The sequence below is a fragment of the Salmo salar genome, chromosome ssa01 (assembly GCF_905237065.1).
Source record: "Salmo salar chromosome ssa01, Ssal_v3.1, whole genome shotgun sequence".
In the NCBI taxonomy this organism is placed as follows: domain Eukaryota; kingdom Metazoa; phylum Chordata; class Actinopteri; order Salmoniformes; family Salmonidae; genus Salmo; species Salmo salar.
Genome location: NC_059442.1, coordinates 155,009,070 through 155,021,707, shown reverse-complemented (window position 1 = coordinate 155,021,707; position 12,638 = coordinate 155,009,070). Strand labels below are relative to the sequence as shown.

The window sequence follows — 12,638 nt, the reverse complement described above, 5'->3', positions numbered from 1 at the left end:
ATCTATTTTGTGAAGTGCACCAGGCCCTCCTGCAGCAAAGCACCACCACCACATGATACTGCCACCCCTGTGCTTCACGTTTGGGATGGTGTTCTTCGGCTTGCAAGCTTCCCCCTTTTTCCTCCAAACATAACGATGGTCATTATGGCCAAACAGTTCTATTTTTGTTTCATCAGACCAGAGGACATTTCTCCAAAAAGTATGATCTTTGTCCCCATATACAGTTGCAAACCGTAGTCTGGCTTTTTTTATGGCGGTTTTGGTGCAGTGGCTTCTTCCTTGCTTAGCGGCCTTTCAGGTTATGTCGAGATGGGACTCGTTTTACTGTGGATATAGCTACTTTTGTACCTGTTTCCTCCAGCATCTTCACAAGGTCCTTTGCTGTTGTTCTGGGATTGATTTGCACTTTTCGCACTAAAGTACGTTCATCTCTAGGAGACAGAACGTGTCTCCTTCCTGAGCGGCATGACAGCTGCGTGGTCCCATGGGGTTTATACTTGCGCACTTATTGTTTGTACAGATGAACGTGGTACCTACAGGCGTTTGGAAATTGCTCCCAAGGATGAACCAGACTTGTGGAGGTCTCCAATTTTTTTCTGAGATCTTTACTGATTTCTTTTGATTTTCCTATTATGTCAAGCAAAGAGGCACTGAGTTTGAAGGTAGGCCTTGAAATACATCCACAGGTACACCTCCAATTGACTCAAATTATGTCAATTAGCCTATCAGAATCTTCTAAAGCCATGACATCATTTTCTGGAATTTTTCAAGCTGTTTAAAGGCACAGTCAATTTAGTCTATGTAAACTTCTGACCCACTGGAATTGTGATACAGTGAATTATTATATAGTGAAATAACCTGTCTGTAAACAATTGTTGGAAAAATTACTTGTGTCATGCGCAAAGTAGATATCCTAAACAACTTGCCAAAACTATAGTTTGTTAACAAAACATTTGTGGAATGGTTGAAAAAGGAGATTTAATGACTCCAACCTAAGTGTATGTAAACTTCCGACTTCAACTGTAAGTCAATATCAGCATGTTATGTAGCTTGCTGTATAATCGCATAAACACATTTATTAAGAGTATCTCAAGAGTTCAGTTTACAGTTCGTCTCTGCCCAGAGTGAGTGCAGAGTACGTAGGTATGGCAACAAAAACCTGAGATTGTATTTTAAGGAAAAACTAAATTGAGCACATCTAAGCGTAATATATACTTTGTCATGATATAAACGGATGAATGTGTTCTAGACAAATATGCCCATACCATATATTGACTGATTTGACGATCTGGAGTGCAGGTAATAGTTGAAATGTTATGAAATGTAATTGTGTTATCCCCTATCTAGTACATTGAGATTATAAACCGAGCGCAAGATCACGAGACTTCCGGGAACCCTTGACAAGCAGACCAGGCCGGGGTTTGAGAAGTCAATGAGAAAATCACAAATTCTTCCTTAGTTCATTTTCCAATTTAAAGGCACAACCTAGAATCGAGACAATGGCCTAAGTATTTGAACATTTTATTACCCCAACCTCGGTAAAGTGACAAAATGACATGTTTTCATTTTCTTAAAAAACAACTTTATATCGATGGAGATCACGACAGACATGGCAGCTCTGCTTCTAGCTCCTAAGCAACTTTGTTTTGTTAGATACTACTGCACTGGAGTTATGAACACAAGCATTATGTGCATGTGACCCAATACAAATGTATTTGAGTGCCTTTGACTTGACGGCATGCACTTGCGCGAGGCACAACCCAATAACGTGTTTCTGCGCATGAGCTTAGCTAGCCAAGTGGTATCAAGGATTTTATCGGAGAACCAGTTTCTGCCCATCTTCTTACTGTACTGTCTTTATTGTAGCTATGATGCATTACTACACTATTTCCTGATTTCACACAGACCAGTTAGAAGTTAAATCACGGGGAAAGTAATTTTACCCATTGATAGAACATAAGATTTCACCAAATTGACAGGGGTGGATTATCCCTCTCAAGATGGTTTACAATGTTAATGAAAAGTGATTAAAAAAAAAAAAAAACTTTATTTACAATACCAAAAAAGCAGCACCAGCAATATTTTGAACACTCATTTACCCTTGGATGGTATGTTAAAGGCTTAAAGGCCCAGTGCAGGCAAAAACATGATTTTCCTGTGTTTAATATATCTTTCCACATTGAGGTTGGAATAATACTGTGAAAATTATGCAATTGTAGTGTAAGAGTTGTTTGAAAAGACTACCTGAAACTTCAGCCTGTTTTGGTGGGTTGGAGTTTTTGCCTGCCTATGACATCACCAGGCGGTAAATCCATTAATGGAGCAATAAGAAGTAGTTCCAAACCTCTGCCAATAACAGTTAGTTTCCCCTCTCCACTTAGACCACTCCCAGACAGTCCTAGCAACATTTTTGCTTGAGAAAGTGCTCTTGTTAAGCTGTTTCTTTTTTACCATTTTGATTGAAAACAACCCATTTCCTCCAATGTAAGTCAGTCATAAACAAAAACAAATTAAAACATCCTACCTACAGAAGCATCCACACATTTTCCCCAAAGCAATCCATTTGATCTACTTAATTTCATCCCAACTTTATAGTGTTTACCCGTTACTTGAGCAAAATTCTCAAATGAAAAGTGTGCACTTAAACTTTCACAAAAATCTTCCATTGATATCAATGCATGATTAGAGCAGACGTTTGGGTTTAAGCACTACTTTCTTACATTAGCATTTGGCTCAAAACTTATTTACATTGTAACAAACTAAACTCAAAGAAAACCAAAACCGTGGCCTGAAACTGACACATTTGAGTTGCATGTCTCCATAAATACTCACATGCTTCATCAAAACCATTCCCACCTGTGCTTCACCTTAACAGATAACAGTCTCAAACATGATCCACAATTGTCCTCAGCCTTATTTCTCTTTTCTTTATGGTGTCCACTGTATTTCCATTCACAGGCAGTCCCTCCTCTTGTGCCCCAGGTTAGTGGGTTACTCTCTGATCCCCATCAGCAGCTTCAGTAGGTGGGCCTCCATCACCTGTTGAACTGTTCAGAGAAGAGAGACATGTTTCAGCCATAGCCTACTACTGCACAGAGATATTATGCAACAATTGAGGTTTTAGAAGTTAAAAGAAATGAAAAGCAAATATCTGAAAGTTTGGTGAGTATTGAGCAAACAAAAAAGGCAAGTATCTGGTAGGGTTCATTAAATGTAAATAGGAATGCTAGTTAGTTAAAGCTATCCTCAAACTGAGAAAAGATAATTGAATTACAGCTCCAAAATGCCAGCATTTTAAAACGTTAAATCCCTGTTCATACCATGGGACTAACATCCAAGTCATGAAATCTTGGATGTTAGTTGAGCATGGTTTGTAAAGTGGGATCTGATGCCATAACAGATGACATGTTTATCCTTGGCAAACACAGCACTATAAAAAAATGTTTATTCTGATCCTAGTCAGGCCTAGTGAAACCCGTGGACCAGACTGTTAGAATCAGAGGAGATCCCGCTAAGATGGCCTCATTTGCATAATTGTATCAAAACCCAGAAATCTGATTGCGGAAGAGGGGATGTGGGGGGGGAAGGGATTACTGTTATACACAGACAAGAAGGAACTCACCAAATACCCCTGTATTTCTTTAAACATACAGTGGGGTAAAAAAGTATTTGATCCCCTGCTGATTTTGTACATTTGCCCACTTACAAAGAAATGATCAGTCTATAATTTTAATAGTAGGTTTATTTGAACAGTGAGAGACAGAATAACAAAAATATCCAGAAAAACGCATGTCAAAAATGTTATAAATTGATTTGCATTTTAATGAGGGAAATAAGTATTTGACCCCTCTCAATCAGAAAGATTTCTGGCTCCCAGGTGTCTTCTATACAGATGAGATTAGGAGCACACTCTTAAAGGGAGTGCTCCTAACCGTAGCTTGTTACCTGTAAAAAAGACACCTGTACACAGAAGCAATCAATCAATCAGATTCCAAGTTCTCCACCATGGCCAAGACCAAAGAGCTCTCCAAGGATGTCAGGGACAAGATTGAAGACCTACACAAGGCTGGAATGGGCTACAAGACCATCGCCAAGCAGCTTGGTGAGAAGGTGACAACATTTGGTGCGATTATTCGCAAATGGAAGAAACACAAAAGAACTGTCAATATCCCTCTGCCTGGGGCTCCATGCAAGATCTCACCTCGTGTAGTTGCAATGATCATGAGAACGGTGAGGAATCAGCCTAGAACTACACGAGAGGATCTTGTCAATGATCTCAAGGCAGCTGAGACCATAGTCACCAAGAAAACAATTGGTAACACACTACGCCGTGAACGACTGAAATCCTGCAGCGCCTGCAAGGTCCCCCTGCTCAAGAATACATATACATGCCCGTCTGAAGTTTGCCAATGAACATCTGAATGATTCAGAGGGCAACTGGTGAAAGTGTTGTGGTCAGATGAGACCAAAATGGAGCTCTTTGACATCAACTCAACTCGCCGTGTTTGGAGGAGGAGGAATGCTGCCTATGACCCCAAGAACACCATCTCCATCGTCAAACATGGAGGTGGAAACATTATGCTTTGGGGGTGTTTTTCTGCTAAGGGGACAGGACAACTTCACCGCATCAAAGGGACGATGGACGGGGCCATGTACCGTCAAATCTTGGGTGAGAACCTCCTTCCCTCAGCCAGGGCATTGAAAATGGGTCGTGGATGGGTATTCCAGCATGACAATGACCCAAAACACACGGCCAAGGCAACAAAGGAGTGGCTCAAGAAGAAGCACATTAAGGTCCTGGAGTGGCCTAGCCAGTCTCCCGTCCTTAATCTCAAAGAAAATCTGTGGAGGGAGCTGAAGGTTCGAGCTGCCAAACGTCAGCCTCGAAACCTTAATGACTTGGAGAAGATCTGCAAAGAGGAGTGGTACAAAATCCCTCCTGAGATGTGTGCAAACCTGGTGGCCAACTACAAGAAACGTCTGACCTCTGATTACCAACAAGGGTTTTGCCACCAAGTACGAAGTCATGTTTTGCAGAGGGGTCAATTACTTATTTCCCTCATTAAAATTCAAATCATTTTATAACATTTTTGACGTGTTTTTCTGGATTTTTTTGTTGTTATTCTGCCTCTCACTGTTCAAATAAACCTACTATTAAAATTATAGACTGATCATTTCTTTGTCAGTGGGCAAACGTACAAAATCAGCAGGGGATCAAATACATTTTCCCCCCCCACTGTAGTCCAAGATAATCTCACTGCACAATATCTTTATGTAAGTAGACCGTGCATAACACAAATAAAGAAATGCTATATTTCTGCTTTATGTATGTATGCCTAGACTACAAGACCTCTTTAGTCATGATATTTGAACTTGTTCTTCATGATGAGAAGTATATAGCCTAAATATGATCTGTATGAGATGCATATTTGTATACCATTCCTATGGCCCATTGCCACAGCCATATCCATAGCGTTGAAGCCAGAGTCAGACTCAACGGTGGGGTCGGCGCCACTTTCTGTGACAGGAAAGGATGGAAAATGTCAGATTACGACCTGCCTGGATCAACACAGCCTAAATATAAGCAACATATCTCATCAAAATCATCAGCGCAGACCAAGCTTTTAACACAACATATTGTCTCAGTTAATAAAAGTCAGAGAATCATTAATCTAGAAAGTGACAGTTGCCACCAATGTGGTTTGTTAGTACAGTAAGTCTGCTGAATGGAAGGTCAGTCTGGGCTTCATTTCTTCCTGTACATGCTCCAGCCCCTCAGTCAGTCAGTTCTTACCTAGGAGAATTTCCACACAACGCAAATGGTTTCCATGGACGGCGTAGAGTACGGGAACCCCTCCGTTCTGAAACCGTAAGAGTGACATTTTCAACAGGAACAAATGTTGCTCTATGATTGGTTTAACATACTGTACATTCAAATTAAGCCATACACAAGAATACAGATGAAAATCCTGATGTAACATTCCTACCCAGTCATATTCATTGACATCCACCCCACAGTCGATGAGCATCTTCACGATGTCTGTGTATCCCTTGCTGCAGGCCAGAGACAGAGCACTCTCTCTGCCTTTCGCCAACAGGTTGGGGTCCGCTCCCTAAAGGAAGAGGACATGGAAGAGAGTATTGGTGAGAAAAGCATCTGGGCTAAATGGATTCAACAATACATACTGTATACAGTATGTTAATGTTATTTGTGGTGTTTTCCTGTCTTATGTACATTTTAGGTAACAGTATCTGACTGTATGCTGCATATCTCTGAAATAGTCATTTGCTGGGTTGTTACACTACATCACCAAAAGTATGTGGACACCTGCTTGCCCAACATTTCATTCCAAAATCGTGGGCATTAATATGGAGTTGGTCCCCTCTTCGCAGCTATAACAGCCTCCACTCTTCTGGGAAGGCTTTCCACTAGATGTTGGAACATTGCAGCAGAGACTTGCTTCCATTCACCACAAGCATTGGTGAGGTCAGGCACTGATGTTGGGGTACTAGGTCTGGCTCGCAGTCGATGTTCCAATTCATCCCAAAGGTGTTTGATGGGGTTGAGGTTATGACTCTGGTTATGCCAGTCAAGTTCTTCCACATCAATCTTGACAAACTATTTCTGTATGGACCTCGCTTTGGGTACTGGGGATTGTCATGCTGAAACAGGAAAGGGCCTTCCCCAAACTGTTGCCACAAAGTTGGAAGCACAGAATCGTCTACAATGTCATTGTATGCTGTAGCGTTACGATTTCCCTTCACTGGAACTAAGGGGCCTAGCCTGTACCATGAAAAACAGCCCCAGACCATTAGTCCTCCTCCACCAAACTTTACAGTTGGCACTATGCATTCAGGCAGGTAGCATTCGTCAAACCAAAATTCGTCCACCGGACTGCCAGATGACTGCGCCAGAGTCCAATGGTGGCGAGCTTTACACCACTCCATCCGACACTTGGCATTGCGCATGGTGATCTTAGGCTTGTGTGGCTGCTCGGCCATGGAAACCCATTTCATGAAGCTCCCGACGAACAGTTCTTGTGCTGACGTTGCTTCCAGAGGCAGTTTGGAACTCGGTAGTGAGTGTTGCAAACGAGGATAGACAATTTTTACATGATTCAGCACTCGGCGGTCCCGTTCTGTGAGCTTGTGTGGTCTACCACTTTGCGGCTTATCAGTTGTTACTCCTAGACTTTCCACTTCACAATAACAGCACTTAGTTGACCGGGGCAGCTCTAGCAGGGCAGAAATTTTACGAACTGACTTATTGTAAAGGTGGCATCCTATGGCAGTGCCATGTTGAAAGTCACTGAGCTGTTCAGTAAGGTCATTCTACTGCCAATGTTTCTCAATAGAGATTGCATGGCTGTGTGCTCCATTTTATACACCTGTCAAAGACGGGTGTGGCTGAAATAGCCGAATCCACTAATTTGAAGGGGTGTCCACATACACCACCCTTCAAAAGTTGGAGGTCACTTAGAAATGTCCTTGTTTTTGAAGGAAAATCAAATTTTTTGTCCATTAAAATAATATCAAATTGATCACAAATATCGTGTAGACATTGTTACTGTTGTAAATGACTATTGTAGCTGGAAACGGCAGATATTTTTATGGAATATCTACATAGGCATATAGAGGCCCATTATCAGCAACCATCACTCCTGTGTTCCAATGGCACATTGTGTTAGCTAATCCAAGTTCATCATTTTAAAAGGCTAATTGATCATTAGAAAACCCTTTTGCAATTATGTTAGCACAGCTGAAAACTGTTGTCCTGATTAAAGAAGCAATAAAACTGGCCTTCTTTAGACTACTTGTACCTGGAGCATCTGCATTTGTGGGTTCGATTACAGGCTCAAAATGTCCAGAAACAAAGAGACTGGTATTTTGCGGGTACCATTTAATGAAGCTGCCAGTTGACGACTTGTGAGGCATCCGTTTCTCAAACTAGACACTAATGTACTTGTCCTCTTGCTCAGTTGTGCACCAGAGCCTCCCACTCCTCTTTCTATTCTGGTTAGAGCCAATTTGCGCTGTACTGTGAAGGGAGTAGCTTCATTAAATAGTAGCCGCAAAACATCAGTCTCAACGTCAGTGAAGAGGCGACTCCGGGATGCTGGCCTTCTAGGCCGAGTTCCTCTGTCCAGTGTCTCTCTGTCCAGTGTCTGTTCTTTTGCCCATCTTAATCTTTTCTTTTTATTGGCCAGTCAGATATGGCTTTTTCTTTGCAGCTCTGCCTAGAAGGCCAGCATCCCTGTCTGACTTCCGTTTACTGATAGTTAGCTAATACGTCTAAGGAAATAATAAAGACGAAACGCAACTGTCTAGCTAACGTTAATGTTAGCTAGCCCAAGATAGGCCCTCTCTTGGGTGAACTAGAGCTGTTCTTTGCAACTCTGCCTAGAAGGCCAGCATCCCGGAGTCGCCTCTTCACTATTGACATTGAGACTGGTGTTTTGCGGGTACAATTTAATGAAGCTGCCAGTTGAGGACTTGTGAGGCGTCCGTTTCTCAAACTAGACACTAATGTACTTGTCCTCTTTGGTTTTGTAATGATCAATTAGCCTTTTAAAATGATAAAATCTGATTAGTTAACATAACATGCCATTGGAACACAGGAGTGATGATTGCTGATAATGGGCCCCTGTACGCCGATGTAGATATTCCATTAAAAAAGCAATTTCCAGCTACAATAGTCATTTACAACATTAACAATGTCTACACTGTATTTCTGATCAATTTGATGTTATTTTAATGGAAAGAGAAAAAAAAGGTGCTTTTCTTTCAAAAACAAGGACATTTCTAAGTGACCCCAAACCTTTGAACGGTAGTGTATAGTACATGTCTCAACATGTTGTTCTTACGTTCTGGAGCAGGAACTCTACGACAGCTATCTGTCCGTGTGCTGCGGCCCACATCAGGGGGGTGAAGCCTTCCTCATCCTGCAGGTTAATCACTGTCTCTACAGCGATACAAACATCAAAGCGGTCAGTAACATGTTTCACATATTTCTAGTCAACCCGTGAAGCCCTTTATAGACATTTGAGTTAATGTTATTCTTATCTTACCAACTGTTAATTACGTGACTGTTCATGGTTGTAACGAGCCCAACATCAATATACCATTAACAAACAGACATGAATACAACTCCACCCTGAGGGACATTGCCACCTTGTTCAATCCTGCTGGCCAAGAAAACCATTTCTCCCTGTGCTGCCAGCTGGTGAATGGACAGGGCTGGAAAGAAGGCATAAGTCACATGTATCATTCAATGTTAGAGTCAAGTACGTTTTAGGTTGTAGTCTATGTTTAAGAGGGTAAGTGACATGTGACAAACTTTTTTAGTTTAGGATGAGCTCAGGTACTTACAGTGGACCAGAAGAGGAGTGGAGGACACCTCGTTTCCACGGTGCTTGTTGGTGAGTGTTGTCGACTGTTTGATGGGGGAGAAGTGTTTGGTGGTGGATGGGGTGTAAACATGACGCACTTGTATTCCTGGTGAGGGCGACGTCTGAATATTACACTCGGCTGAAAGAGGAAAAAGAGATATAGCATCAACCATCAGCTCAGCTCAATTGAGGAGCAAAATATCTCCTCTGATTTTCTGGGGTCGAATATGGAAATCACATTGTAATACTAATAAGGAGTGCATCAACACTTGGTAGTCAGTTGGTACCTTTAAATAAAACAGACGCCACCTCCAAGTCGGAATTGACCTGGTCCTGGATGTTTTTGCTGTCCTCCTCGTTGAGCGACTTGACGAACCTTGAGCACACGTTCATATCAAAGCGGTTGGGCAGGATGAACTTGATCCCCATGGCCACGTTCTGTGCACCTGTGTCGTCCACACTCCCACCCGGGTGTTCCGACTTGATGTTACTCATATCTGGCATGACACATATCCCCTCCATCTCTTTGGAGACCGAACTGGTCCTACCTGCTACTGAACCTGTGTCCATGACCGAGACAGTGACACAGTGAGTCAGAGGGTCAACTCTGCGCCGGGTGGATGTGATCTATCTGGTAAATAAATAAACGCTTTGATCACCACATCCGGTCTCCAATAGAAGATACTAAAAGCCTAGAATGGATACAAAAGCAACATCAGAATGTGGTAACGTTAGTTCAAGTTAGTGTGTGCCAATGTCATCAATTTAAGCATGCAAAGCTGATGTCTTTTATTTAAAAAAAATATATATATTTAATACTACACCAATCATGAATTACTACTGTCTATGTGCTGTGTATATACCTTTTAAACAATAAGTGTCAACAATAAAAATAAAAAAAACTGGGTAACGTTAGTGATGCTATGCATAAATCCAACAGGAGAGAGTGGGGTTGTAAGTGAACAGACAATGATCATTCCTAAATAACAACATGCGTGCAAAAACAAGTTCGAAGGCATGTATTCCGCGTCAGTTGAGACTAGCATTGTCTATGCAACTTGCTAGTTTTAAAAGAGCTAGCTAGCTAATTCTTGGACCTTCAACCAAATTCTGTCCGACTTACGAAACCCAACTGTCTAGCTAACGTTATTGTTAACTAGCCCAAGATATGCCCTCTTGGGTGAACGAGAGCTAACTAGCTAACCAAGTCAGAAATACGTCAGTCTTTCTGGCTTAGTGTTAGCTAGTTAGCATTGTTAGCTAGCTAACAGACCCAGCAGAATCCCTTACAAGCAAACTAACGTACTGATTACAAGCACAAATAAAACCGTAGTAAGGTGAGTCACAATAATACAGAATGATTTCTTACCTAGTAACACATTTTGTGTAATGTTCACCGCTGTTGCAACGATTTGACAGCTGGCTTTGTGCTTGTTTTGATGTTTCTCGCGCATGAGCAGTTTCTTCAGATCAATGTTTTTTTTCTCCACATGTGACAGATTTAATCGTAAAGGTATGGGTGAATGATACGATTCAGAAAAAACATATTTTTCTAGTGAAAGACCTATTAAACAGATTTTGGTTTAAATTAAAGGTAATTAATGGATGAATTGGTTAAATGAATTACGCTAAAATAACCACACCTCTAAATTAGATTTTTAGTCAGTAGTCTGGTTGTGTATGTAGAATATTGATATTTCTAAAAGGCCTATGCATCAAAAGGCCTATGCATCAAAATCGTCGAGGCCTTGGGGACCTGTGTTTTACCTGTGTCAGCTCCAAAAACCTAAATCATGTTGAATTAAAGTTACCATGACATTTTGCAATGTTTGTTTAATCCCTTTTAATTCTAAATGTTGAATAATAGATTGTGCTACATTCACACCGGTTACACTGCTGTGAGACTAGAGATCACAGTTTGGTCAAATGCTAAAAGTTGGTTTATGCAAAGTTATTTTTCAAAGTCCACAGGTTCTTTAGAACAATAATGACATATTTTCCTTGATCTACATGTATCAAATGAAATGTTTCATTATTCAATTTATCAAGGAAAATAGAACCAGGCAGAAGTGTGGTAGGTGTTTATCTAATCTTTGATTTTTTTAAATGTTATGTTGCTAATTTCATTCTAAAATGAAGTGGGAAAGGTACAGTATGTATAAATGTATATGGTACCATTCAGATCAAATTAAAAACATGCATTGACCTAGCTTGCTATTTTAAGTGTTTCCTTTGTGCTGCAAAATCTGTTCATCTCTCCATTTGAAGTGTTATGTCTGCTTGAATAATCTGGAATTACTCATTTGTTTGAGGTGGTCAGAGGTTCCCCTTCACTGGTCAAAGTTGCAAATATCAAATCAAATGTATTTATATAGCCCTTCTTACATCAGCTGATATCTCAAAGTGCTGTACAGAAACCCAGCCTAAAACCCCAAACAGCAAGCAATGCAGGTGTAGAAGCACGGTGGCTAGGAAAAACTCCCTAGAGAGGCCAAAACCCAGGAAAAAACCTAGAGAGGAACCAGGCTATGAGGGGTGGCCAGTCCTCTTCTGGCTGTGCCAGGTGGAGATTATAACAGAACATGGCCAAGATGTTCAAATGTTCATAAATGACCAGCATGGTCAAATACTAATAATCACAGTAGTTGTCGAGGGTGCAACAAGTCAGCACCTCAAGAGTAAATGTCAATTGGCTTTTCATAGCCGATCATTGAGAGTATCTCTACTGCTCCTGCTGTCTCTAGAGAGTTGAAAACAGCAGGTCTGGGACAGGTAGCACGTCCGATGAACAGGTCATAGACGCAGGCAGAACAGTTGAAACTGGAGCAGCAGCACAGCCAGGTGGACTAGGGACAGCAAGGAGTCATCATGCCAGGTAGTCCTGAGGCATGGTCCTAGGGCTCAGGTCCTCCGAGAGAAAGAAAAAAAGAGAGAATTAGAGAGAGCATACTTAAATTCACACAGGACACTGGATAAGACAGGAGAAATACTCCAGATATAACAGACTGACCCTAGCCCCCCGACACATAAACTACTGCAGCATAAATACTGGAGGCTGAGACAGGAGGGGTCAGGAGACACTGTGGCCCCATCCAATGATACCCCCGGACAGGGCCAAGCAGGCAGGATATAACCCCACCCACTTTGCCAAAGCACAGCCCCCACACCACTAGAGGGATATCTTCAACCACCAACTTACCATCCTGAGACAAGGCGGAGTATAGGCCACAAAGATCTCCGCCACGGCAC

General features: G+C 41.6%; 1 protein-coding gene across 1 annotated transcript; it reads right to left on the bottom strand.

Moving 5' to 3' along the window:
- Window positions 1-1,502: 1,502 nt before the first annotated feature.
- Window positions 1,503-10,901, bottom strand: LOC106569021 (ankyrin repeat family A protein 2). Its single transcript, XM_014139956.2, has 9 exons — window positions 10,759-10,901; window positions 9,677-10,081; window positions 9,370-9,528; window positions 9,172-9,237; window positions 8,865-8,962; window positions 5,988-6,113; window positions 5,795-5,861; window positions 5,438-5,518; window positions 1,503-3,047 (listed from the first exon to the last, which is right to left on the bottom strand). The coding sequence occupies exons 2-9, from the start codon at window positions 9,957-9,959 to the stop codon at window positions 2,992-2,994; spliced, it is 936 nt and encodes a 311-aa protein (XP_013995431.1). The 5' UTR covers window positions 9,960-10,081; window positions 10,759-10,901; the 3' UTR covers window positions 1,503-2,991.
- Window positions 10,902-12,638: the final 1,737 nt, after the last annotated feature.